The sequence below is a fragment of the Myxocyprinus asiaticus genome, chromosome 16 (assembly GCF_019703515.2).
Source record: "Myxocyprinus asiaticus isolate MX2 ecotype Aquarium Trade chromosome 16, UBuf_Myxa_2, whole genome shotgun sequence".
Lineage (NCBI taxonomy): Eukaryota > Metazoa > Chordata > Actinopteri > Cypriniformes > Catostomidae > Myxocyprinus > Myxocyprinus asiaticus.
The window spans coordinates 34,853,309-34,877,980 of NC_059359.1; the positions used below are offsets into that span (position 1 = coordinate 34,853,309).

Below are 24,672 nucleotides of genomic sequence, written 5' to 3' on the forward strand. Positions count from 1 at the left end.
TCTAGTAGTTTTTGACCCGTACTGCATTGTTCTACAGGAGTGATGTGGAAAAAACTTCCTCCGCCTCTAAATGTAAACACTGACTCCTCCGTTTCATCGATGAGGTTTAAAATAATGTATTCATACAACTATTTGGTTGGCGTTTTAATGCAGGTTGTCTTGTTATGTTTCTTCTCGTCTAGTATAAACACTATTTGTTGCGATACTCATACAACTTAATGAATAGGTGCGCCCCCTTGCCGCAGTACAGCTGTGTAGATCCCATATTCCTACGCACGAATCCTCTTTTCACATAATCTTAAATATATATAAATTTTTCCGGGATTAAGCTCGCAGCCATCTTAAACGCTAACAAACGCAATATCTGTTAGTCACTGTAAGGTATGAAAATCGTTTTCTGTTACAACAGCAAAACCGAATGGCACGGGATCTAGTTTGTCGGAAGGCGGCAGGATACGCGGTGTGCGCCGGAGTTTTTATAAGGGCTCGAGTGACGCCATCTTTCCCGTGTGCTGGGGCTGCGCGCACGCACACACTCACTCACTCAATCTCAGCAGGAGCTGCGGGTCGTCCCCTCACATTTTCTCAACGGATTGTCGCCTTTATTCGTGTTCAAGTATTGAAAAGCTAAAACGGAATATACAGCTTTTGACACAGGTACATGTTTGGGCTGATGAAATGTGTGGTTGTTTATTTTATGGCATGCTTTGACGGTCTTACTGCAGCTGTGGGAAAATCAGGAGGTGATCAGGCAGCGGAAATATGACTGCAAAAATCACGACCGCATTCCGCCTACATGCACATTTATAAACGCTGATGTATCAGACTGCGATATCCTAAACGGTTTAATGAATCAGAAACGGTGTGTTTAAGGCTCCGAGTAAGATATTGAAGCTGGAGAAGTGTTCTGACTGTGTAAAATCTCCTGTTCAACTGGAAATGTCTCATTTTCATATTCATTTTTATCGTTTGTTTTCTCTGAATTCTTTGTTTTGTAAATTCACAGTTAAAAGTTGTTTAGCAATACCTTGGGTTTGTTTTAACTGTGAGGCTGTAGATGGAAAGTTAGTCTACGGTTAACTAATGCTGTCTTCTTGTTGCCTTTTCAACCCAAGTGGCCCTTTTATAACAAACCTAAATATGTTTAACGCTCTTTGGTTTTTTTTTGCTGATGACTTTTGTTGCCATCTTAAATCTGGAGGTTATTAACTCTGTAGTTTCAGTCCTGCTCAAAGGCGTGACCAGATGCATCACTTTGAGTTATACACACTTATGGTGCGAGTAAAACCTTGTTGTAATAGTACATACTGTGCATATGTCCCATATTTAAGTGTCTCAGTGAGAAACAAAGGCATTTAAAGTGTTTGACCGTTGAGAGGAAGTCGAGGAGGAGCTTGTGTGAAATCTGACTCTGTTGGAGCTCTGCTGATGGGGGTGCGCATACCCCAAAACCCTTCTCCCAGACCATAACCCTTCACTTTTTAACATTGTACCCAACTGACTTATGCTTTTCTACACCATGCACATCTGACACGTCTGCCTAGAGGTGGGTCTTAGCAGATCAGATTCAGTAAGTGACATTATTGCATCCTGAAATGATTCCAGACTCTTGTTTTATATATTTATATATATGTTTACTTGTGGAGGTTAATTATTAGTGGTAAAGGCTTTATGTTTTTAGCTCAACCTGAAATGCCACAACTGGCAGTGGCTTTGGCAATGATTCACTTTGCTTAAAAAGAAACCCAAACATATGTGCCTTTCCCCTCCACCTATGTCCATTGAGTGTAACTTACTGCTCGAGAGTGGAAAGCAAATACATCAGGTATTGCATTTTTATTTAATCCCTGGTTATAATTTCTGTTCCCAAGTCAGTTACTTGTCTTGTTTGTTACTTAGCCTAACTAAGGTTTTGGGACATGTTGTGGTTGGGTGGATTCTGGGGAAAGTGCGTTGCAAGGAATACACAAATAAGTTGATAACCATTTCAACCCTTTCTCAGTCAAAGTGAAGCTCAGAATTATTTGGGAAGCATTACCACGAATATAACTTGGCCAAAGACATCAAATGCACCCTCATCATTTAGTGTGTCAAGGCTTTTAAGACACTTTTTTTTTTACGCTTTAGTATAGAGGTTCTCATTACCTGTATTTGCCATATTTGCATCTTAATGATTTTGGTTGCACAGTTGCTTTTGGAAATGGATCCAGGTATGTGATGTCAGAATGCAATGAGCCCAGCCAAGTTTAATGCCGTGTGCAGACTCTGGCTGTTTCAGTAGCTCTCACCACAAATGACACATTTGCAGTATAGGATGTTACTGGGATCTAGCAACCAAGGCTATCTTTTGAAATACTGCACACAATAGACAGATTTCTGAAATCTAATGCGGGTGTTGAAATCACTATCTAAGCTGCATGCCCCCCTGGTCACAACAGGCACTTATTCTGAGCCATTGGGGTGGTATTTAAATTTGCATGTTGTCCGAATGCCAAGGATTACAAACAAATGCCTCAGTCTTCTCAAGCCTCCTCGGGTTGCGTTGGAGGAGCTTGTCGTTCAGTATGAAACGGGCACAATGTTTGGGAGAACTTTTGGTTGCTGATCTTTTGCAGTTTTTGCCTTTACCTTTGGGTATTTCAGGTAATATGCAAACAATATGCTCATTTTGGATTCTGGCTTATTTTATTAGTAATGTAAGGGCTCCAGCCTGGGTGGGTAAAGTGGAAAAATGACAGAAGAACAAGAGGTAGAGTCCAGGCTATTGTATTTAGCTGGCCTGTGATGTAGACACTAGTATTTCCTGAGAATGCTGACTCTGAAATTCTAGTTCAGCGAACGTATGCATAACATAAATTTGTGTGCGGAGCTCCAATTCAGAAAAGGGACCATGAGTAATGAGTGCTTATTTACTGATCATTTTAGTAACATCTTGTGTGGATGGTACATCTTTATTTTCCTTTTTTTTTTTTTTTTTCATGTGGCCAACAGTACATCACGTTTCCAATTGATTTCTGACGTGCATCTTGGCCAGACAGTGAAAAATACACACATTCCCGAGTCTCTCTGTGAAATAAGGACACTAGTGAGGGCAGCTAATTTAGCAGCTCACCCTCAAGTTGTTCTCTTCATGATTGTAGTCTCTCACAGGCCATTTAGCAGGTTGTATAACCCAGCAATGGACCCTTCGGAGTGAAAACTGACCCATCTACTACATTCAGCGTGACCTCATCAGTGACCCAGACTACCTGCAGTTGTTTATTAGTACTTTTTAATCCATGAGCCGTCTGTTGGCACCTCATGTTGCGTGCGAAAAAGCAGTAATACTGCAGGGTTTTAGGGCCTGTATACTGCTGGGTTTATCTCACCAATTGACTCCAGATGTTGGGAGCCTGAGACTGAGCAACTGGCTGACTGCTCTGAAACTTTCGGCAGCCCCAGGCAGAGTGCCACAGCAGCACTGTGTTTTACACATCGCTTTATCAAACACACTATACATGCTTTGCATTCACAATACTGACAGCTGTCTGCTGGAGGAGAGCTCTGCCTTGGACATTTAGTGAATTTTGCTGCATTGAGATTCAGATTTTTGAATGCTTTGACGAGTCAGTTCCGTTCTCATCCTGGTCCTAGTTTGTTTTGGCACCTGGTTTGTGTTTGTCCAGGTGAGAATTCCATTTGTAAAACTAATGCATTCACGACACTAGGGTTGGAAACCGAGAGCCAGTTCTCATTCAGAACATATTTAAAAAAAAAAAAAAAAAAACCAGACTTTCAATAACGGTTTGCAAATGCATGCTCTTCTGCTGATGCGGAAGGCATACTGTGCTAGATTACTCCGTGTTTCCTGTGCTACCATTCAGCAGCATTGCAACGCCGCTATTGGGGGAAAAAAAGATCAGTGTAGGCCGATTCCTGAATAAATGACTCTTGTAATTTCCTTTGAATCTACAATGCAAAACATACAGTGTAACTGGGGATGTGCATTTGAGTAATTTTGTAGTCTAATACTCAAACCCACAAAGAACAAATAATCGATTTCTTGTGAAATAAAATGTCAGTTTTTAAATTTCAATTATGACACGTATATATTTGGTTTTATTTGCAAACGTTACCAAGAAAGATTTCAAAGTAAGCTAACTTAAACTATGCGCTTAAATACAAAAATGAACAACATGCATTCATAATAATAGTAAAAAAAAAAAAAAAAATTAAAAGTAACAGTAAAAACATTTGCACTCACCCAGAGCTTACACGGAAACCAGTACTTACGGCATTAGGGTAATGTGCATATATAAACTCTGAGTCTACATAAAAAGGCTATCACATTTTTGTCATTTCACTTTATTATTCAGAAAAACAAATGGTGAAATTTGGCTTTTTTTTTTAAATGCCATCTGCCCGCGTTCAGATATTTAATGTACATACTGGTCTGATAAGCTTCCGAGTAGTGCTGAATGATTTGGACAAAATCTAAATGCAATTATTTTGAAAAATATTGCGATTTGAATTGCAATATGATGAACATAAAAAAACAAAACAGTAATTCCATTTAACCAAAATGGTTTGCTCATGCTCTACTGCCAATATATTTTTCTTGAAAGGGTATTCACACTTGAGTCCACTTAAAAAGAACCAAACTAAATAAATAAATAAAATGGTGAACCAAGGAAAACACCATTCACATTGCATCTGTCTGCAGTGTACCTTTTTATGTCCAATTAGTAAAAGGGTCAGCCCACTTTTCATCAAAACCAGTCAACGTTAAAATTATATTATTGTAATAGTAAATAAGAAATTACTATTGAATAATAACTGTTATTTTTATTATTTAATAGTAATTTATTAATACAACAGCCTTTTAATGCAGTAAAATGCCCTCATCGTCCCTGCTGTACACAAAAACCTGCCATCAAGGGGCTATTTTAGATTTGTATAGTAAATTGTAGCGGCCAAACATATGTTAAATTATGCAAATGTGCAATTAAAGTGAATCTGGAGCGCTTTAAATATAATGCGCTCAGCGCACGTTAGCACACCGAACCCAACTCGGAGCACATCTGTCAATTAGGGCACCAGGTAGATAGATAAACTGTGTATTTAACACCAAACTGCTCTGAAACCATTAAAAACACTGAAAATCATGAGCATCACATGAGCTCAGAGTATGTGTAATACACTGAGCCTGTTTACATGTGTCTAAGAAAGCTTTAAACACTACAGACAAAACAAAATTAGCATAGCGGTTTGATAATTATACTGGGTCATATTGTGATTTCGATTTTATTACGATTAATCGTTCAACCCTATTTCCGGGTTTCTTGTACCGCTTCGCATATCCTTTCTAACATAAAAACAGATCCTTGTCCGTTGGTATGCATGACTCCAACAAGAACTGAATACCAATAGGGTGGAATTCAATAAGAATCAAAATATTACAAGTCTCCTCTCATCCAACACCTTGATGACAAACATCTACAGCACCCCTCAGTGGACTCAATTGTAACTGTGAAATGTGTCCAGGGATCCAGAGGTAAAGTACAGGATAATTTCGCATTGCCCATGGCAGGCAAATGTGCAAAGGAAAAATCGATTTGTGATATTCTAGTAATGTTTTTAATAATCAACTAGCTGGTACAGAACAAGTACTCGATTAGTCGATTACTCTTGCACATTCATAAGTGTAACCAGTGTAATCCAATTCCCGAACAAATGGAAGGAAAGGAAAAACTTAATGAACTGCAAGTCATTCATTAAGTCATGTCCAACTGTAAATGAACCAGGAATGGTTACTGTATTATGTGTACTTGGGGCTTGTGAGACTTAAAAAAGGTAATAACTGGATGTATGTTGATATGGCAGTGTGCAGTTTAAGATGCACATTGACTTGTTATAATTAGTGGTATTTTATAAAATATAATGAATTATTAACACATCTTAATTAAAATGTCTGCGTAAAGACACCTTTTGCAAGAATCTGTTCTGTTAAAATAGGAAATCATGTCAGCATTTGGTAACAAGCTGCTGAGGGCAGTAAATCCACTAAGAATAGCATTATTTCCAAATATTTATTCCTCCAAAGTGTTGAAAGAATCTTTAAGAGTCGTAATTCCTTACAATTCCTATGCTTAATCAACACAGTCTGCTTTTGCTCTAACAAACTGGATTTATTTTTTCTTTTACATTTTGATTAAATTCTATATGAAACTTTTTGTTGACAATGTTAAATCATAGATACATAGTCATAGATGTAAATGAGGCTGTCCTGACTTGTTTGGCATTGTTTGTGTATAATTTACATTTTTCCATAAAAGAATGAAATCAGTATGCCAGTCTAGCATTTCCTTACTTGACCTGATTCAGCTCCTGAACTGAAGAGGCTGCTTTCGAGAGCCAACTCCGAACAAAAGTGAGCGTGTACAAGACTTGAGTCGAATGTACAGGGAAAGTTATTTTTGTCAGACTAATTGCCAGGTCCTTTCTGTGTCATACAGCTAAACCTCCTGTGGTGTTATTCCATGTGCACTATCAACTGCTGAACAGGATAAACAAAATGGTGAAGAGAGTAAATTAAAACTTTTGAGTGATGTTTTTGTCTTCAGCACACACAAAAAAAACATCCAGTGTTGACTTCAGCCAAGTGACATTTTTCATGCTCTAACATGTTTGTGTTTTGTAAGACTTGATTGACTAAAGGAACAGTATATTTCGCTAACAGACACGATAGAGATACATGGGCAGCCAGTTTGAGTCTCAATGCAACATGAGAATGTATGACGTATCGGCGAGGAGCTGCATTCTGCCTGCTGACTCAGAGAGGGGTGTTGTACGTCTGAATAAAGGAGGTAGGTTTAGGTCCTGTGTTATGGTAATTCTGGAGTAGGCCTCACAAAAGAGGAGACGACTGGGGCCCCCCAGACAGAAATGCTGAATACCATATCGCGTCAGTAGGTGTTAACTGCTGATGTTGATGGGAAATGGGCAAAGAATGTCATGCGCATATTGACGCTGAAGATGGTGTGGTTTCTGTTCTTACTGAGCACATTATAGAGGGTTGTATATCCCTTTAGCACCTCTTTTGCTGGTAAATGTGTTCAAAATCCTCATTGCTGTGAGGAGATAATGGTTGGACATTTGAAGTGACACTAACAGTTACTTGAGCTTTATCATGCTTGTGTTTGATTGTCTTGTTAGAATCACTTTTTCTTTTATTTCTCAGGGGGTGTTTTTGTAAAACCTTAAATTTGATACAAGTTTAGTGTGTACTTTGGAACAATTTAACATTGACAAAGATAATTTTCTGATTAAATCTTTTGTCTTGAGTAGCTAAAGCATGCACACTTTTTATATAACGAAGAAAGGGCTACAGCAACCCCCAAATCCCTGAATTCTCACAGAGTTCCTTTTTTCGTACTGTTTATTGTTCGTCATGAGCCCTTTCCGGGGTGTATCAAGAAGGACTTGCAGATAATAACAGTGGTTGTGTGTGTAATGTGGCACATCCTGTCTTGACTCTTTCATCCCAGCTGCAGTCAGGTTAGGAAACAGAGCCTTCAGTCAGAACACTGGGGCTTGTGTGTGCTATGAACTTCCCTGGAATGTGTTTGTGTGTGTGTTTGTGTGTGTGTGTGTGTGTGAGAAGGATGGAGTTGGGTGTTTGACCAGTGTATGATCGTGTGAGAGAGAGAGAGAGAGTTGGCACTGAGAATGTGAAATTAACCATGGCGCTGTGTGTGTGTGTCTTTCAGATTAGGAAACTGTGCTGGCTGTGAGAGAGTCATGGCGACCCAACGTAAGTTTTGCTGTTTGTCAAACATTTCTGCTAAAGTCTACATGAAGGCACAATGCCTTTTAGTAAAAAAAAAAAGTAGAGAATTTTGGCTAAGTGGTTTTTACTGAAATATTAAACTGATATTTACAGTTTCCACTTAATCAGTTATCAGTTCTTTAAAATCAGGTTTACTGATTAAATTAGACGTAGCCCAAAACTAAGACGAACTTGCATAGTGGAAAAAAGTTTTGCAAAGTTTTACATTCCAAAAAGCGAAGAGCCTTGGACTGAGGTGTATATTGCAAATAAAATTGGTTTAATTATTTGTAGACAGTGCAATAATTATTTAGTTATTATTGTATCTACTGTATTTTCCTGAATTTATATCATATTGTTTTGTCATCTGAATGGTCTTGACACTTATAGTTCAAAGTGACTTATGTCGGCTGGTCAAACACATTGCACACCATACACGTGTGCTTACACACCAACAGATGAAAACATCAGTCACAGAGATGGTAGCATCATTTAAATTAGCACATTCAGAGTATTTTGCTTATTCTAAATTTGTATGCAGCCAGTTTAAATATTCTTTCCAACATAACATTACTGTGTTAACAAACAGGATTACCTGTACACTAGGGCTTCATCTAATGATTATTTGATAATGGCCTAATCTTCATTTATTATTAATAAGATAATCTAAAGATTTGGTTGAATTCACGAAACTGCTCCTTGTACAACTTAAAAGTATTGTTCGAAAAAAGTGCAAAATTATCCATCAGGGATGGAGTGGGACTAAATATCAGCTCAGCACAGGGCAATGGTGACACCAGAATAGAAATATGAATAATTCTGCTTGGCCAAAAATACAGAATTATGTTAGATACATATGCTTGCACACTGTCACTGATTACATACATTTTAAATTAACATTGTAAGTAGGGCTGCACAATTATAACAAATCATAATTGTCGATTATTGCCCTTGATATTGTAATCGTGATTATTAATGATGATTAATAGATTAAATTACTGTGACGTCACTAAGCAGGCAACCGTGCTTGCAGGTTCTTCAGAACATCAGGTGGTTATGGGCTGCAGTTTATTTTAAGCATTAAATTCTGCAATAGTGTTTGTTAATGTTGCTAAAGGTTATTATAAAGGTATATCTATGGTTTACAGTGAAGAAATGTATGTAGGTTCTTTCTGAACTATTGACAAAACCAGTTTTAACTTTAGACAATATGCCTGTGTGTCATGTAACAGGTTGATACACATCCTCACACATGTAACGCTTCCAAAGCCTGAAAAATGTGGCATAAAAATCAAAAACTACCATTAGACATGCAATATGTGTCTTTACTGCTTAAATTATTGGTCCACATACAGTAAATAATAATATTTGACATTCAGTAATCAAGCTGAACAGCCGATTTAGATTGAACTTCCTTACTGCATTTAAAATCCTGTATTGTGATCTTGTTCACATAAGATCATCGTTAAATCATATTTGGCCTCAAATCTGTCACAGCGGTTGCACTGTGGAAAGTAAGATCAGCGTGTTTGCGATTTTGTGTGATTCGTTAACATTTAAATCTACCAATAGCGGTAGTGGGTCAAATAGGCATTTTTTTGAGCAGATGCAATAACAATGACGATGGTCTGTGAAATTTGAAGTTCAAGACTTTTTCTACGAGCAAAACATCCAAAACAAGCTACTTTGTACAACTGTTATTCTTTTTCTCCCCAATTTGGAATGCTCAATTCCCAATGCACTCTAAGTCCTCGTGGTGGCGTAGTGACTTGCCTCAAGGTGGAGGGCGAATCTCAGGTGCCTCTGCGTCTGAGTCCGTCAACCCGCACATCTTATCATGTGGCTTGAGTGCGTTACCGTGGAGACATAGCGCGTGTGGAGGATTCACGCTATTCTCCGCGGCATCCACGCACAACTCACCACGCGCCCCACTGAAAGCGAACAACATTATAGCGACCACAAGGAGGTTACCCCATGTCACTCTACCCTCTCTAGCAACTTGGTTGCTTAGGAGACCTGGCTGGAGTCACTCAGCACACTCTGGATTCGAACTCACAACTCCAGGGGTAGTAGTCAGCGTCTTTACTCGCTGAGCTACCCAGGCCCCCCATTCTGTTTTTTGTTTTTAAAGTTGTACACAAAAATCGAGCAACCTAACAATATTCAAATTCTCCTGTTCTGCACTCACATATGCTTTCATAATAAATATAGCGGTTTAAACAACACAATAAATCACTTATTTAGACCCTGTCTGTAGCTTGATTATAAAGGTCAGGGATTGTTTTAGTTTTGTCGCGTTGCTCGTTTGCGGGTTATTTATCTATGATTAAACGGGGTGGCATTTAACAAATTGAAAATAATACAAAATTGCTCATCTTTGTTCTACAGCTTCTTTTCGAGTGTCAGGTGTTGTTTCTTTAGCACTAATTTTCATGTGCCATCGCAAACCGAGATGAAATATACTGTAAAGAAAATATCTGGACGTCAGACTATTCAACACTTGCGCATAAGGATTGGTTGTCCTTACTGATAGGACTGTACTGTGGATTCGCTGCGTCTCTGATTGGCCATTGCCTTTTCATTGCTCAACGCACACGTCTGGGATTGGTTAGAAACTCAACTGCTGCAAAAACACATCCTAAATAGAAACCATTAACACAACAGGAGTAGACTTAAATTGAATGCTGTAATCATCAGTTTTCACGATTTCATAATCGTGAGAGCCGTAATCGTGATTCGTTTTCGATTAATTGTGCAGCCCTAATTGTAAGTTTTAAAATAGTATTGTCACTGATTACATATTTCTAAAATATTATTTTCAAAAATACTTTTTTATTGGCTGTTAAATCCAGTAAAAAAATGTTTGCCATACTATAAATTAACTGATGAGAAAACATTAATGAATGGACTACAAACATATTGTGCCAATCAGACTAAAATGGGTTTATGTGTGCAAGCAAACAGAGTTAATATGTTATAAACAGATTTATTTGTCACTTTTTCAGGAAACACAAACAAAATATTAAAAAAATGATCACTTAAACGATTACTTAATGCAGATGCTCCCAATTAAAATGAGCCCAAATACAGCGTGATACCATGCATAGATCTTGGGGTACACTTCACGGAGCAACTTTACATGCAGAGCAGCTTAAGGGACGTCTCCTGGGTCCTAATGCCTTTTGAATGCAGCCTCTGTCAGTCTATCAGTGCGACTTATCTGCTTTTTTTTCTTCTTAACATGGTTTTGAACAGGTGCGACTTTATTTCCAGAAAATGTGGTAAAAGCAGAAATAAAACAACAGTTAAACATTGATTAAATCATTGGTTATAAGACAGTTAAGCATAAAAATAATCAGTATCGTATGGGTCATAAAAAAAACATCAGTCTGTTATTAAAAAAACCATAATAATTGTAGCCTATTTCCAAAGTGTAGTTCATCTTATATCCCTCTCTTTAGGAATCTACAGTTAGGTTACATTAGATTATGGAGTTTGTATTGATCCATTATTGTATGTCTGCAATGCAAGTTCTGCTTAAATATTATTTTAAATAATCTGTATAGGGATGCAATTAACTCATTATGTAATTTCTCTTCATGTGCAGCTGATCTGATGGAGCTGGATATGGCCATGGAGCCGGACCGCAAGGCTGCAGTCAGTCATTGGCAGCAGCAGTCATATCTGGATTCAGGTATCCACTCTGGGGCCACCACAACTGCCCCGTCCCTGAGCGGCAAGGGCAACCCAGAGGATGATGATGTGGATAATCAGGTGCTTTATGAGTGGGAGCAGGGCTTTAACCAGTCTTTCAACCAGGAGCAGGTAGCAGGTATGTTATGAATTTCTATTCTAGCCTCTTATTAGTTGGGTGTTATATTGAATATTCACTATTCAATAAAATTAAATAATATCGTGGTGATTTTTCATTTTTGTTTCATGTGCTTTTTATTTGGCCATTTAAGTTTCACAAAGGGCATCAGTAGATTAATTTCACAATTCTTCAGGGCTGCACAATCAAAATGGCGATATGGCCATATGTGATTTTTAAACGCTTGAGCTAAATGCTTTTTAAATACTTTTAAAAGCAAAAGGCTTTAAAGAGAGATAAACATGGTCTGTGTGCTTGAGAATAAACAGGTGACTTGCTGTTCTGTGTGCGTGTTTTTTGCAATTTTTAGAGCAGTTAACTTGCATTGTGAAAGAAAAGTAGATTCAAGCGTACAACTTATACAATTTTACAAATGCTGCACAGTATAACAGAAAAGGAGAGGACCGTGTTTCACCAGATGCAGAACGTTGTAAACAGTCAAATACACAGCGATTTCAGTGTCAAAATAAAAGCTCCATGTGAAGTAAATAGGACAGAAATATATTTTATATAAAACAAATCTAATTCTCAAATTAATAAAGATAATTCAATATTATAATAAAAAAACATGACTGGGTCCCACAGTTATATTTTAGTATTATACCATATTCAACTGGGTTCCAAAAAAGAAGTGTAGTTTTTGGACACAATTTGATTCACAAAAAACTTTTTTTTATTTTTATAAATATATGAAGGCAAATAATGCTTTTAATAAAGTTAGTATGTATCATTGTATATGGAATATAAATATAAAGTGCATATCAATACAAATTATTAAATCTAATTCTCCCTTGTGGAAAACATGCCTTCAGTATTTTTAAATAGATTTTATGCAGTGACTAGGGATGCGGCGATTAAAAATGTCACGGTTAATTTATCCACAAGAATTTAGAATCCGCGGTTAAAACCATGAAATGCTTCATTTAGACGTGGCAAAAATAATATATATAATGTACAGCTATATGATATAAAAGAGTTATTCATAAGATTTTGTAAGCCTACATTTTAAAACTCTTGTGCCTGTGTGGTTACTTGAGCTGTTGCTATGGTTACTGACGGTGGCGTGTGGTGCTTAGCCAGGTGTCGCGGACTGAACGTGTACTTTCAATTCACATGAAACTGGGGCTACCACACAAACTCCAGAATAAAACAAGAATTCGATCTACCAGACTCATATCCATCAAAAAAAGCGACTTAAATCGGCTGTTTGGCAGCATTTAAATGACTGACTGAAGACGACGGATGTAAAAACAAGCAGACAGAAGTCATAGAAAGATACACGTCTTACAAATGGGACAGGATGCTCCACTAATTGTCCAACAACAAACTAGTAAGTTTAATATTTTTAGAAGTGATGAATTTAAAGATGCTACTTTTTGTAATGTTTAAGCATGCTGACAGCACGCAGTGCATTGCATGTAGTTGCTATCAGCGAGTAAACTTTTAAAAGTTGCGTCTTTTTGTTCTCATTATTTAAAGCATTGCTTCTGTACAAATTCATTGTGTTCAACAACAGATGACAATTTTAGTCATTGTTGGACTTTAAATTGCCTGCTGTAAGCAATGTTCCCATTATTATGCATAGTGCACATGTTTATTTGTAAGGTGTTGTGGACAGTATTTTTTATAGAATGTAGTTGATTGTTTATGTTGGGGTGTCTGACAGACAGCGGATTGCTTTAAACTGTTGCAGCAGAAAAAAATTTTTGGATGCCTTGAACTATGCTACATGTTGCACACCCACAATAATCTTACATTTACACACTTTAGCTCGGGATGCGCATAAGCGGTGTTGTGCCCTAGATTGGAGCGTCTCTTATTATATACCTCCAATTTTTGTGTATTTACTAGTATTCTTACTGTAGGGCTGCCCTTAGCATCCACATATCCCTCAGAAATGTGACCACTAAGATGTTGTGCTATAATACGCATTTTTTGCATCAGTGCTGTTGCTTAAGAAAAATTGCAAATAATCTCACCGTCAAAAACTCACACGGCATCTGTGACTTTAAAAATAATGAACCTACTTGGCTACAATGGCTGTTTGGATGGAATGATCGTTCCTCGGAAATCAAAAAACAAAAAAACGAAACACTTTTGAACCATTTCAGAGCTAATGCATAATTATCAGGATATATATCAAATGTCGTAAATAGGCTGAAAAATATCGAGATATAATTTTTATAGCCATATTGCCCAGCCCTACCTATTATGTGTTCCATAAGGAATATCTAATATACCTGAAGGAAAGAATATAAATAAACATTAATAATTGTATATACATCAATCTAATTTTTTTTGAAATTCTGGATAGAACAGAAAATGCATATTACACATTTATAATACATATTTAAACTATTAGCTTGCACGGGTCATGGGTAAGATGTGACACTAAGATAATTGCTTGTTTATTGTTTTTTTAAATCATTGCTTTATTAATATTCATAACAGAGCTTTGAAGTTATTTTGGTTAACTGTGCAAAGGCATTTGCTTGATATGCTACTAATAGACTGTACTGTGGTTCTTTATAGACATTGATGGTCAGTACGCCATGACCAGAGCACAGAGAGTCAGGGCGGCCATGTTCCCTGAGACTCTGGACGAAGGCATGCAAATCCCCTCCACACAGTTCGACTCTACCCACCCCACAAACGTCCAGCGCCTGGCTGAACCCTCACAAATGCTAAAACATGCCGTGGTCAACCTCATCAACTATCAGGATGATGCAGAGCTGGCCACGCGTGCCATTCCAGAGCTCACCAAACTACTGAACGATGAAGATCAGGTGGGAATGGAGACAGATTGCCAAAAGCTGCCAGTGTTGTGACAATCCATCAGACTGCGTTAACTTCTTGTTTTCTCTTTTTCTATCAGGTGGTGGTGAATAAGGCAGCTGTGATGGTGCACCAGCTCTCTAAGAAAGAAGCCTCCCGTCACGCCATCATGCGATCCCCACAGATGGTGTCGGCCATTGTGAGGACCATGCAGAACACTAATGATGTAGAGACAGCCCGCTGTACCTCCGGCACCCTGCACAACCTCTCCCACCACAGAGAAGGCCTGCTCGCCATCTTCAAATCGGGAGGCATCCCTGCCCTTGTGAAGATGCTTGGGTTGGTTCTCCTTCACGCTGTATCAGCCTATAAAGTGGTAGTCCACCCGAAAGCGAAAATTGGCATAATTTACTCAAACTCATGTCGTTCCAAACTTGTATAACTTTCTTCTGTGGAACATTAAGGGAGATGTTAGGCAGAATGTTTAGTCAGCATTTACTTTTGTTACATCTTTTTTCCATTCACTGAAAGAGACATTACCTTTGGAATAAAAAATGTCATACAGGTTTAGAATAACAGTAAATGATGTGGGTAAATGATGACAGATTTTTTTTTTGGGGGGGGAGACAAATGCACACCATAATCTGAATACCTTTTCTATGAAGTAGTTTATCCAGTGAAGTTGTAGTGTTAAAATTCAAGGTCCATCTCTGAGCAGGCTGAGTCATACTAAAATCTGCTGTGTGTGCTGAAGGTTGAATCCCATTATTTGCCTGTAGTTTGGCTCTAATTAATATTACTGTGGTCTCCTCAGCTCCCCTGTGGACTCTGTTCTGTTTTATGCGATCACTACTCTACACAACCTGCTACTGCACCAGGAAGGAGCAAAGATGGCTGTCCGTCTGGCCGGAGGCCTGCAGAAAATGGTGGCCTTGTTAAACAAAACAAATGTTAAATTCCTCGCCATCACGACAGACTGTCTACAGATTCTGGCATACGGCAATCAGGAAAGCAAAGTAAGAAACTTCAAGACTTTCAGTTTGTGCTCAAGAAGCAGAATCATCAAAAATAAGCTCATCACGGGGGCCTGGGTAGCTCAGTGAGTAAAGACGCTGACTACCACCCCTGGAGTCACGAGTTCGAATCCAGGGCGCGCTGAGTGACTCCAGCCAGGTCTCCTAAGCACCTAAATTGGCCCGGTTGCTAGGGAGGGTAGAGCCACATGGGGTAACCTCCTCGTGGTCGATATAATGTGGTTCTCGCTCTTGGTGGGGCGTGTGGTGAGTTGTGCGTGGATGCCGCGGAGAATAGCGTGAAGCCTCCACACGCACTATGTCTCCGCGGTAACACGCTCAACAAGCCACGTGATAAGATGCGTGGATTGACTGTCTCAGATGCGGAGGCAACTGAGATTCGTCCTACGCCACCCGGATTAAGGCGAGTCACTACGCCACCACGAGTACTTAGAGTGCATTGGGAATTGGGCATTCCAAATTGGGGAGGAAAAAAAAATTGGCTCATCACAACAGGGGGTTTTGGAGTTCTCGGCCTGCTTAAGCCTAGTGTACACTACACGACTCAAGCTTGTCGTCTTTGATGTTTTGAGTCAGCGACTGGTCTGCGACCAGAAGTCTCAGAAATCGCGACCAACGGTCTTGTAGTTTGCGCACTCCTGTGACAAGCCACGACAAGTCACAGATGCCAAAAACAGCTGTTTTTTTGCCTGTTATGCGCAGATTTAAAGGGAAGTACAAGCTGAACGAAGTGTACAATCGAAAATTTTAAAAAGCCAATGCAGGAACATGCACAGTAGGGACACGGAAATTAGAAGCCTTCACATTAGAAGCTCAGTTACAGGTACTGCACTAAAATAACTCGGAATTCTTCTCTAAAGGTCAAGTGTGCGTATAAAGAGAAACTGTACGCCTTTTTTTGCGCTTTATTATCATTCAGTAATACACAGACAATGATTGATATGTTCTCATGAAATCAGAGACTCTCTTTGAAATCCAAACACAAGTGGTCAGAAGAGACGACCAGGTGTAGTGGTGATGTGTCTCGCTTGTAGACTTGGGATCAGATCTTAATACCAGGTGTACACGGCTTCAGTCGAGGACGAATGGCCATGTAGTTCATACACCCAGTTTGCAATCAATACATCAGCACCTACGGTAAACTAGACTGAGTTGCAGGGTGCCGATTGCATGTCGTGTAGTGTACTAGGCTTTAGCTTTCTTCTCTGATTTCAGCTTACACCAGGGTTCCCATGGTCATGAAAAACCTGGAAATATAAGGGCCAGAAAATGTCATGGAAATCAACAAAATGCTAAAGATGAGAATTTCTCTAAATGAGGAAATTTCTCTAAAATATTTCATTGGCTAGAAATTGCTCTTTGTAAGTAAAATTTCTAAAAAATGAAAATCATGGAAATTCATTTGTCAGAAGATGCTTGAACCCTGTTACACAATTTGTATGATTTTTTTTTTGTATGTCAGAAAGACCAAAGACATCCTGTAAACAAACTTAAACTGGTTTAAGCTTTGCTGCATGGACTACGCTGAACAGGACTTTAACCTGAGTATAAAAATAAATTGCCTAATTTGCCTTTATTTGCAGCTTATCATTTTGGCCAGTGGAGGCCCACAGGCTCTAGTCAACATCATGAGGACCTACACCTATGAGAAACTGTTGTGGACCACCAGTCGAGTGCTCAAAGTCCTGTCTGTTTGCTCCAGTAACAAACCTGCCATCGTTGAAGCTGGTGTGTTTTCTTGACTTCAACAGACAGTGTACAGTGTGTTTGCGAAGCAAAATTTAGCCATGAATCGAATGGTTATGACAAGATACTTTAAGCTATATATAGGCCATTCTGGATTGTTTTCACTATTTATTACAGGAGTGAATGATCACAAGCTTTGTGTGTGTGTGTGTGTATTCAGGTGGCATGCAAGCACTCGGCCTTCACCTCACAGATCCCAGCCAGCGACTGGTACAGAACTGCTTGTGGACTCTAAGGAATCTTTCAGATGCTGCCACCAAACAGGTACAGATGTCTCACACTCTTTTCCCTCAGCTCTTTTACGCTGTCTTCTGTTCTTCCTACATGAGAACTCTCTTTCTGTCTCCCCATTGTTTCCATGGAGAAGACGACATTAGCAGAAGTAGATGTGCAGGTAACAGTCATTCCTGCCTTTGTCCGTGACAAGGGGTTGGGGGCTGTAGCCAGCACTGACCCCACACAGTTAGGACATCCAATTGTGAAAGAACAGTGTCGATAGAGCATGGAAAGATGCTACATTTGGTTGTAATGCCTGTGCTATGTGTACATTTCACCCAGCTGTTATTGTGGATTTTTAAACATCTCTGGAATATTTTAGCAGTTCTGGAATGATTCAGTGTTTTTAAGTTTACCCACACATGATAGGCTTACAACCTCATGTAACTTGTGGTAAAATGTTATGAATGGCTGTGACTGGTGATGTACAGGACTACAAAACCTGCAATTTGTATTTGATGTCAATTCTGGGTTCTATAAAGTATCATGTCTCAATTATGGATTCTTCTGGTCTACAGGAGGGTATGGAGGGTCTGTTGGGCACGCTGGTCCAGTTGCTTGGATCAGATGACATTAACGTGGTGACGTGTGCTGCCGGAATCCTGTCCAACCTCACATGCAACAACTACAAGAACAAGATGATGGTGTGCCAAGTGGGTGGCATCGAGGCATTGGCACGCACGGTTCTTCGCGCTGGAGACCGAGAGGACATCACAGAGCCAGCTATCTGTGCTCTCCGTCACCTCACATCCAGACACCAGGACGCAGAGATGGCTCAGAATGCAGTGCGGCTGCATTACGGACTACCTGTAGTGGTCAAACTACTCCACCCTCCCTCACATTGGCCACTTATTAAGGTATGCAATCATCCACCAATCAGAAGTGACTTCAAGAGTTTTGTGCTTTCATTTTACCTGAACTTGCATATCCAGTGGTCAGCAGACATGAAGAAATTAATGTTAGGGAGAGGATTTAAACTCTGGAATTGGGCTGAAGTTATTTATTTAACCACTTTTTAAAGAGCTGTATTTTCTCCTAGGCCACAGTGGGACTGATCCGTAACCTGGCACTATGTCCCGCCAACCACGCCCCACTGAGAGAGCAGGGTGCCATCCCCCGTCTGGTGCAACTTCTGGTCCGTGCTCATCAGGACACTCAAAGACGCACCTCCATGGGTGGAACACAGCAGCAGTTTGTGGTGAGTCAGTAGAGGAACACAGACACACTCTCACATGGTCAGCTGGCTTTTTATGGACTACTTTTCACATTTGAAAATGTTATGTTCTCTTGATCAACTTGAAGGAGAATGTTGACTTGCAGATTGCCAGCAAGATGCACAAATATATAATTATAGTATCCATCACTAAATCATAAGTTAAACTCTTAGTATTGAGTGCATTTAAGTAGTTTATGTGCTGCAGGCTTGGTTTTCATGCATGCTGTGTCGCAGGAGGGAGTGCGTATGGAGGAGATCGTTGAGGGCTGCACTGGAGCGCTGCACATTTTAGCCAGAGACATTCACAACAGAATCGTCATCAGAGGACTCAACACTATTCCACTTTTCGTTCAGGTCTGTTACTGAGAGCTCACATGCTCTTGATTATAGTCTGTTTCCAAAGTGCTGTCTATCGTGTATCGCCTGCTCATGTGATTTTTTTTTCAGGCAGTTTTAGAATCATAATGCTATGAATTGTTCATTTAAGTTTGACCAGTATATCGGCTGATATTTGGGTATTTTGAGATCATTTGCCTTTGCCGCCTTGTGGCAGTTCCAAAACATAAAATTGTATTTTTTATCTGAATTGAGTAAATATTGTGTGCATTTCATTTCGCCGTCATTGTATATGTCTGCATTATATCGGCCATTGATCACCCTGCTCTTGAGATATCGCCACTGGAAAAACTCATACTGGTTGATTTCTAGTTCAAATGTTAAATTGGCAAACAAAGCATTTTGTATCACTATAAGTGTCAATATTTTAGTTTGTTAAAAATCTGTTATCAGTAACCTTCTACTTAACTAAATTGGCATCAATTCCTGCAAAATAGACATTTCACTCCCTTTCTGTCATGCTGCAGTTACTGTATTCTCCGATCGAGAACATCCAGCGTGTAGCTGCAGGTGTGCTGTGTGAGCTGGCTCAGGATAAGGAGGCTGCTGAGGCCATCGAGGCAGAAGGAGCCACTGCTCCCCTCACAGAGCTCCTCCACTCCAGAAACGAGGGTGTCGGTGAGTGTGCGCGCTCCCTCTTAATAAGCTGTGTGTGCATCGACTTACAAATAATAATGCAATTAAAAATAAATAATGGCAGCACACTGTGTCACTGCTTCCAGATGTCTCAAAGTTTGGAGAAACAAGTTAAACTTGTGCAGAATAAATATGAATCAAAACACTATGCAGATTTAGTCTTTTTCCCCACTATGCTTTGTCCTTCACTGATTTCCACTGGAGGCAATGGCTGGGATGTGCAGTGCTGGATTGTACGTTTCTTCAGTCACAGTAACCGCTATCTCTCGCCCACAGCCACATATGCTGCTGCAGTTCTGTTCCGCATGTCTGAGGATAAGCCCCAGGACTACAAGAAACGACTGTCTGTGGAGCTCACCAGCTCTCTGTTCAGAACCGAGCCCATGACCTGGAACGAGGTATAAGGGCTTATCTTGGATAAATCCGGCCATCAACTCTGGCACAAAGCCCTGCTGTAGATGAATGCTATAAACTCTCAGTAATTTACAGAATCTGTTATGGCAGATGCTATTATACTTGTAAATTCACTGGACAGATGCTTCTTTATAACAAAGCATTAGGGTTAAAATGAGCCTCAAGTTGGGCTGGGCAGTATTGAATGGTATATACTAGGGCTGAAATGATTTGTTGATGTTATCGACAACAAAAAATTGTCGACAAATAGTTGTTTGATCTCATTTAACGTAACATGAGATCATATGAAACTCTAATGATGGCGCACGAGAAAAACACTGCAGCTCGCGCCTGACTGAGGAGAGAAAGAATTACACATCTCACAGTCCAGATGCACTCCAAACTTTCCAAACAGCTTCAGGTGATTTCGATTGCAAATTATGAGGGAATTATAATGCAAAAATACAAACTAAGTAAATACAGAAGCACTCTCGTTGTGGAATAAGTGGAGCTGGAGCTCTTTAAAGGAAACATCTTTAATGCAGTTATATTTAATGCATTATAGCTTTATTAAAGTTCAGATAATACAGAAGCAGATCATGTAAATAACTACAAACTCCTAAACTGTCATTTCTCTGTGTGGTCAGCACCTCTTCTATGAGTTGTGTGAATGTCCTGATCTAAGGGGGAGAGATTGAAACTGCACCCGGCTGAGGCACACACTGTTGCAGGGATGCTCATCCCTTGAGCGTGCACGCTTAATGCAGCTAGATTATAACGTGATGGCTCGCGACTTATTGAATCATAATATATGTTACTGTGCATTTCTTATCGTGAAGAAAATTGGCAATGTGCAGCTTTATTAATAAAAGAGAGTTTGTTTTTTTTGTGAGTTAAAGATGGAGTGAAGTGAACAGAAAGGTGAGAGAGGATAGTCTTCGCCCCATTATACACAGCAACAAAATACATTTTTGATTTGTTTTTTTTTGGCTTGTTTTCCAATATACATTTCTAAAACTCCTTTAAAACAACGTACATTTTCTTTAGCAGCTATACTGCAGAAGAAGAAAAAAATGTTATCTGAGAATGTTGAATATAATATTAAAAATACAAATATTTTAAAATATAAAAAGACTTTAAAAAAAAGATGCATTCACCTTTTTAAAGGATTTTTAGACAATTTTAAATGGAAAACAAGACAAAAACAGGATTTTTCGCAGTGAATTTCTTTACTGAATTAAACAAGTATTATTTTTCCCCCTTTAATTCAGTGAATGTCATTTAGAGGTATTTTTAAAAGATGATTTTGTCCTCTTTATAATACAGCCTTTTAAGTCGGGGCACAAGCTGAATAATCGGTTAAGAGCTAATGATTAATCGTTGCAATAATCGCCGAATAGTCAAATAATCGTTAGTTGCAGCCCTAGTATATACATACCATGCAACTGTAGAATTGTCAGTCAGTAGAGATTCTGCTATATTGTTTATACTGTGGTATATCCACGGCCTGATTTGAAAATTCTGACATGCAAACTTTGTTGCAGAAAGATGTTTTTACAGCTCTTGTAATTAGAATGGGAGTGATTTTTTATATATACATATATATATATATGTGTATGTTTTGGTTAAATTTTCAGCAGAAATATTAATATAGTGATGTTCTATTACCGTTTAAAATTACTTGTACCGTGATACAAGATTTTTGTCACACCGCCCACCCCTAGCCTCAAACACTTTGAAAGCTTTAGCACTGATCTGATAAAAAAGCCTATGATACTAATTTAAGCAGAATTGGAGGCTGAAGTAAACGAGTTTCTCTTCATGATCATGTTCTTATGCGTCTGTTTGCAGACTGGAGATCTGGGGTTGGATATCGGTGCACAGGGAGAGCCTCTAGGCTACAGACAGGACGGTAAGTTCATTATCACAGAGATGAGCAGAGCTTTCAGCATCAGAGTGTGATACTATTACTCTCTAATCCACTGCTTCATCAGCCTGCACCTACTAAACCTAGAGCAGAACACAGCTTAAATTGAGCCCCATCACATGTCGTGTTTTCTCTGTGGTTGTGCTGTTGTGAGCTGCCTGTTTTAGAATGCTTCCTCTAACATGTGTGTGTGCACCCCCTTCCTTCCACTTCTCCTCCACTCCCCCCGTCTGCAGACCCAAGCTACCGCTCCTTCCATTCTGGAGGTTACGTGCAAGATGCCATGGGCATGGATCCCATGATGGAGCACGAGTTGGGTGGGCACCACCCTGGCCCTGATTACCCTGTAGAAGGCCTGCCTGACCTTGGCCACGCCCAGGACCTGATTGACGGCCTCCCGCCAGGCGACAGCAATCAGCTGGCCTGGTTCGATACTGATCTGTAAATACAATGACTTTTTAGGTGAGGCACCATGCTGAAACACGCACTCAACGTGAATGGCTGGTTGTGTTTGATTTGTGCTGACAGCACTGTGTGTGGGGGATTTGAAGAGCAGAGTAAAGCACGCTAGTAGCGGAACTAATCTGAGCTGCATTCTGAAGTCATTGCAATCCTGTTTTTGTGTTTTTCTCCATTTAATCTTTTTTTTTTTTTTCTCCTTTCTCTCTGCTGCAGCTGTATCGTCTGATCTGAATGAACCTGCATTGTGATTTTGGCCTGTAGAGTTGCTGAGCGGGCTCAAGAGAGTGGGATTGTTTCTCTGAAAGTGCCTGACACACTAATACAAGCTGAGTTTCCTATGGGAACACATGCAAGTAAAACTTTTGTTCTGGTCAAAGTTGGTCAGAATTTGGTGTGATTGACAGAAGAAAGCCCAAAAAGCAAATCCTAAGATGGAAATTTCAACCTTAGCCTTGCCTGTATTTTTATTACTTTTTATTTTTAAAAGGATATTTCAGTCTGTAATGGTACTTATCTAGCTTGCTTTATGATATTCGTCTTTTATTTTGCCGAACTTTGTATTCCTTTTCAACTGTCTCTCTTTCACTCTCTCATAGTGTTGAGTTATAGTGGTAATGATCCATCAAGATTTTATCAAGTTTATGGTGTAGAACACTAATTAATCAGTTGAATGGTATTCTGATCAACTGTAACATTGTGTAGCTTTTGTATAAAACCAAGAATTGGAGAAGTCCAAATATCAGCTCTCTTGCTTTAATAAATCACAAATGTTCCAAAGGGTTTGCAGTCAGTTGGGGCCAGTTTTGTTCAACTTTTTTTTTTTTCCTGTCTTGATCTTAATTTGATGGTAGCTTTAGAAAGGTTTTGAAAAGAACCCCTAATTATTGTAGCCTGCGATGTTGGTTGGAGACTTGGTTATGACCTGGCTAAACAATAAAGTGGACTTAAATTTATCTCAGGTGTGGCCTTTTATTTATGGAAAAAAATTCTTAAATACTTACAAGGTGCTGCCCTATGCAGTTGGGCTAAGTAAGAACAAAAACCAACTAAGAAAGATACTGGGAATAAAACATTAGGAAAGTGGTTTAAGGTTACCGAAGTGTTACGAAATCTTTGGGTGGTTTATGGAGTAAAATGTACAACAACTTTGTATGAGTTGTGAAATATTACTTTAGGAGTTTCAGGTGAATATATACATTAAATACCAAAAGATAAGCACAGCTTTGTAGAGTCTCAGTTCTGTCCGATGCTCTTCAGAATCTCTGCAGCTAGTGATTTCACTGTCATGTCTGATTGGGGCCTGGAAAAGAGAAATGTTTCAATTGATTTGCAAGTGGTTAAAATGTTTTCCAAAACACCTTTTTCAATTAGGATAACGGAGTTAATTTAGCTAATTCAGTAGTTCAAACATTGACTGACCATGAGATTAAGGATGTCATGAAGAACTGATTTATTGGGAATGGGTAAATGCATTAAGCATGCAGTGCATTAGCTTAAGTTATTCACAATGGTATTTTACTTCATGAATATGGTAATTACAGAGCCATGCAAAGCACAGACCTGCTTAAATAAGATAACAGCTTTGTCCATATATATTGTTGATGCAGACTCTGAAATATCACCTTAAAATAATTACTAATTTAAAAAGTGAACACAATGAGAACTTTTCTCCAATATCAGTACAACTGAGGTAACATGGACCTTTAAGTACCAATACTGTAGGATTTAGAAGAAAATGCTACACAAATCTTAGCATTGTACATACTGCCTTTATAAGTCAACATGCAATGTGATGTGCTGCGACACTTAAGATTTATTAATAATACAAATATACTTCAAACGTGACCAGAAATGTACTCTCTGCAATATAAAGTATTATGGCTGTAAAACTTGGTTCAATAGATAACACATTAAAGGGTCATGAAACCCCAAAACATTTTTTGAGATGTTAAAGGGATAGTTCTGCCAAAACTGAAAATTCATAATTTACTCAGACTCATGCCATCCCAGATGTGTATGATGTTCTTTTTTCTGCAGAACACATATTACAATTTTTAGAAAATATCTCATCTCTGTGGGTCCATACAATGCAAATGAATGGGTTCCAAAATGTTGACACTCCAAAAAGCACAT

At 39.1% G+C, this 24,672-nt stretch overlaps 2 protein-coding genes across 5 annotated transcripts in view; one reads left to right on the forward strand and one right to left on the reverse strand.

The window, feature by feature from the left end:
- Window positions 1-504: 504 nt before the first annotated feature.
- On the forward strand, window positions 505-23,492 carry ctnnb1 (catenin (cadherin-associated protein), beta 1). 4 transcript variants are annotated; one of them, XM_051721341.1, is made up of 17 exons: window positions 505-657; window positions 7,749-7,792; window positions 11,415-11,639; window positions 14,211-14,464; window positions 14,554-14,792; window positions 15,268-15,469; window positions 17,071-17,215; window positions 17,394-17,497; window positions 17,601-17,627; window positions 18,028-18,366; window positions 18,549-18,707; window positions 18,960-19,079; window positions 19,589-19,739; window positions 20,034-20,155; window positions 22,002-22,062; window positions 22,314-22,539; window positions 22,753-23,492. In XM_051721341.1, the coding sequence occupies exons 2-16, from the start codon at window positions 7,780-7,782 to the stop codon at window positions 22,520-22,522; spliced, it is 2,370 nt and encodes a 789-aa protein (XP_051577301.1). In that variant the 5' UTR covers window positions 505-657; window positions 7,749-7,779; the 3' UTR covers window positions 22,523-22,539; window positions 22,753-23,492. The 4 variants fall into 4 exon arrangements, with proteins under 4 accessions (XP_051577301.1, XP_051577304.1, XP_051577303.1 ...); XM_051721342.1 differs by lacking the exon at window positions 505-657 and adding an exon at window positions 1,496-1,570; XM_051721344.1 differs by lacking the exon at window positions 22,314-22,539.
- Window positions 22,751-24,672, reverse strand: part of ulk4 (unc-51 like kinase 4) — a 234,206-nt gene continuing 232,284 nt past the window's right edge. The window contains exon 37 of the mRNA XM_051721331.1: window positions 22,751-23,839. Within this exon, the coding sequence (XP_051577291.1) occupies window positions 23,773-23,839 (67 nt within the window). The 3' untranslated portion in view covers window positions 22,751-23,772. The remainder of the gene's footprint in view (window positions 23,840-24,672) is intronic.

What these genes read in the sequence shown, in the direction of transcription:
- ctnnb1 (XM_051721341.1), top strand. An exon ending in CTCCAGAAACGAGGGTGTCG is followed by an intron (nt 19,740 to 20,033) that starts GTGAGTGTGCGC and finishes TCTCGCCCACAG; the next exon opens with CCACATATGCTGCTGCAGTT. An exon ending in AGCCCATGACCTGGAACGAG is followed by an intron (nt 20,156 to 22,001) that starts GTATAAGGGCTT and finishes GTCTGTTTGCAG; the next exon opens with ACTGGAGATCTGGGGTTGGA.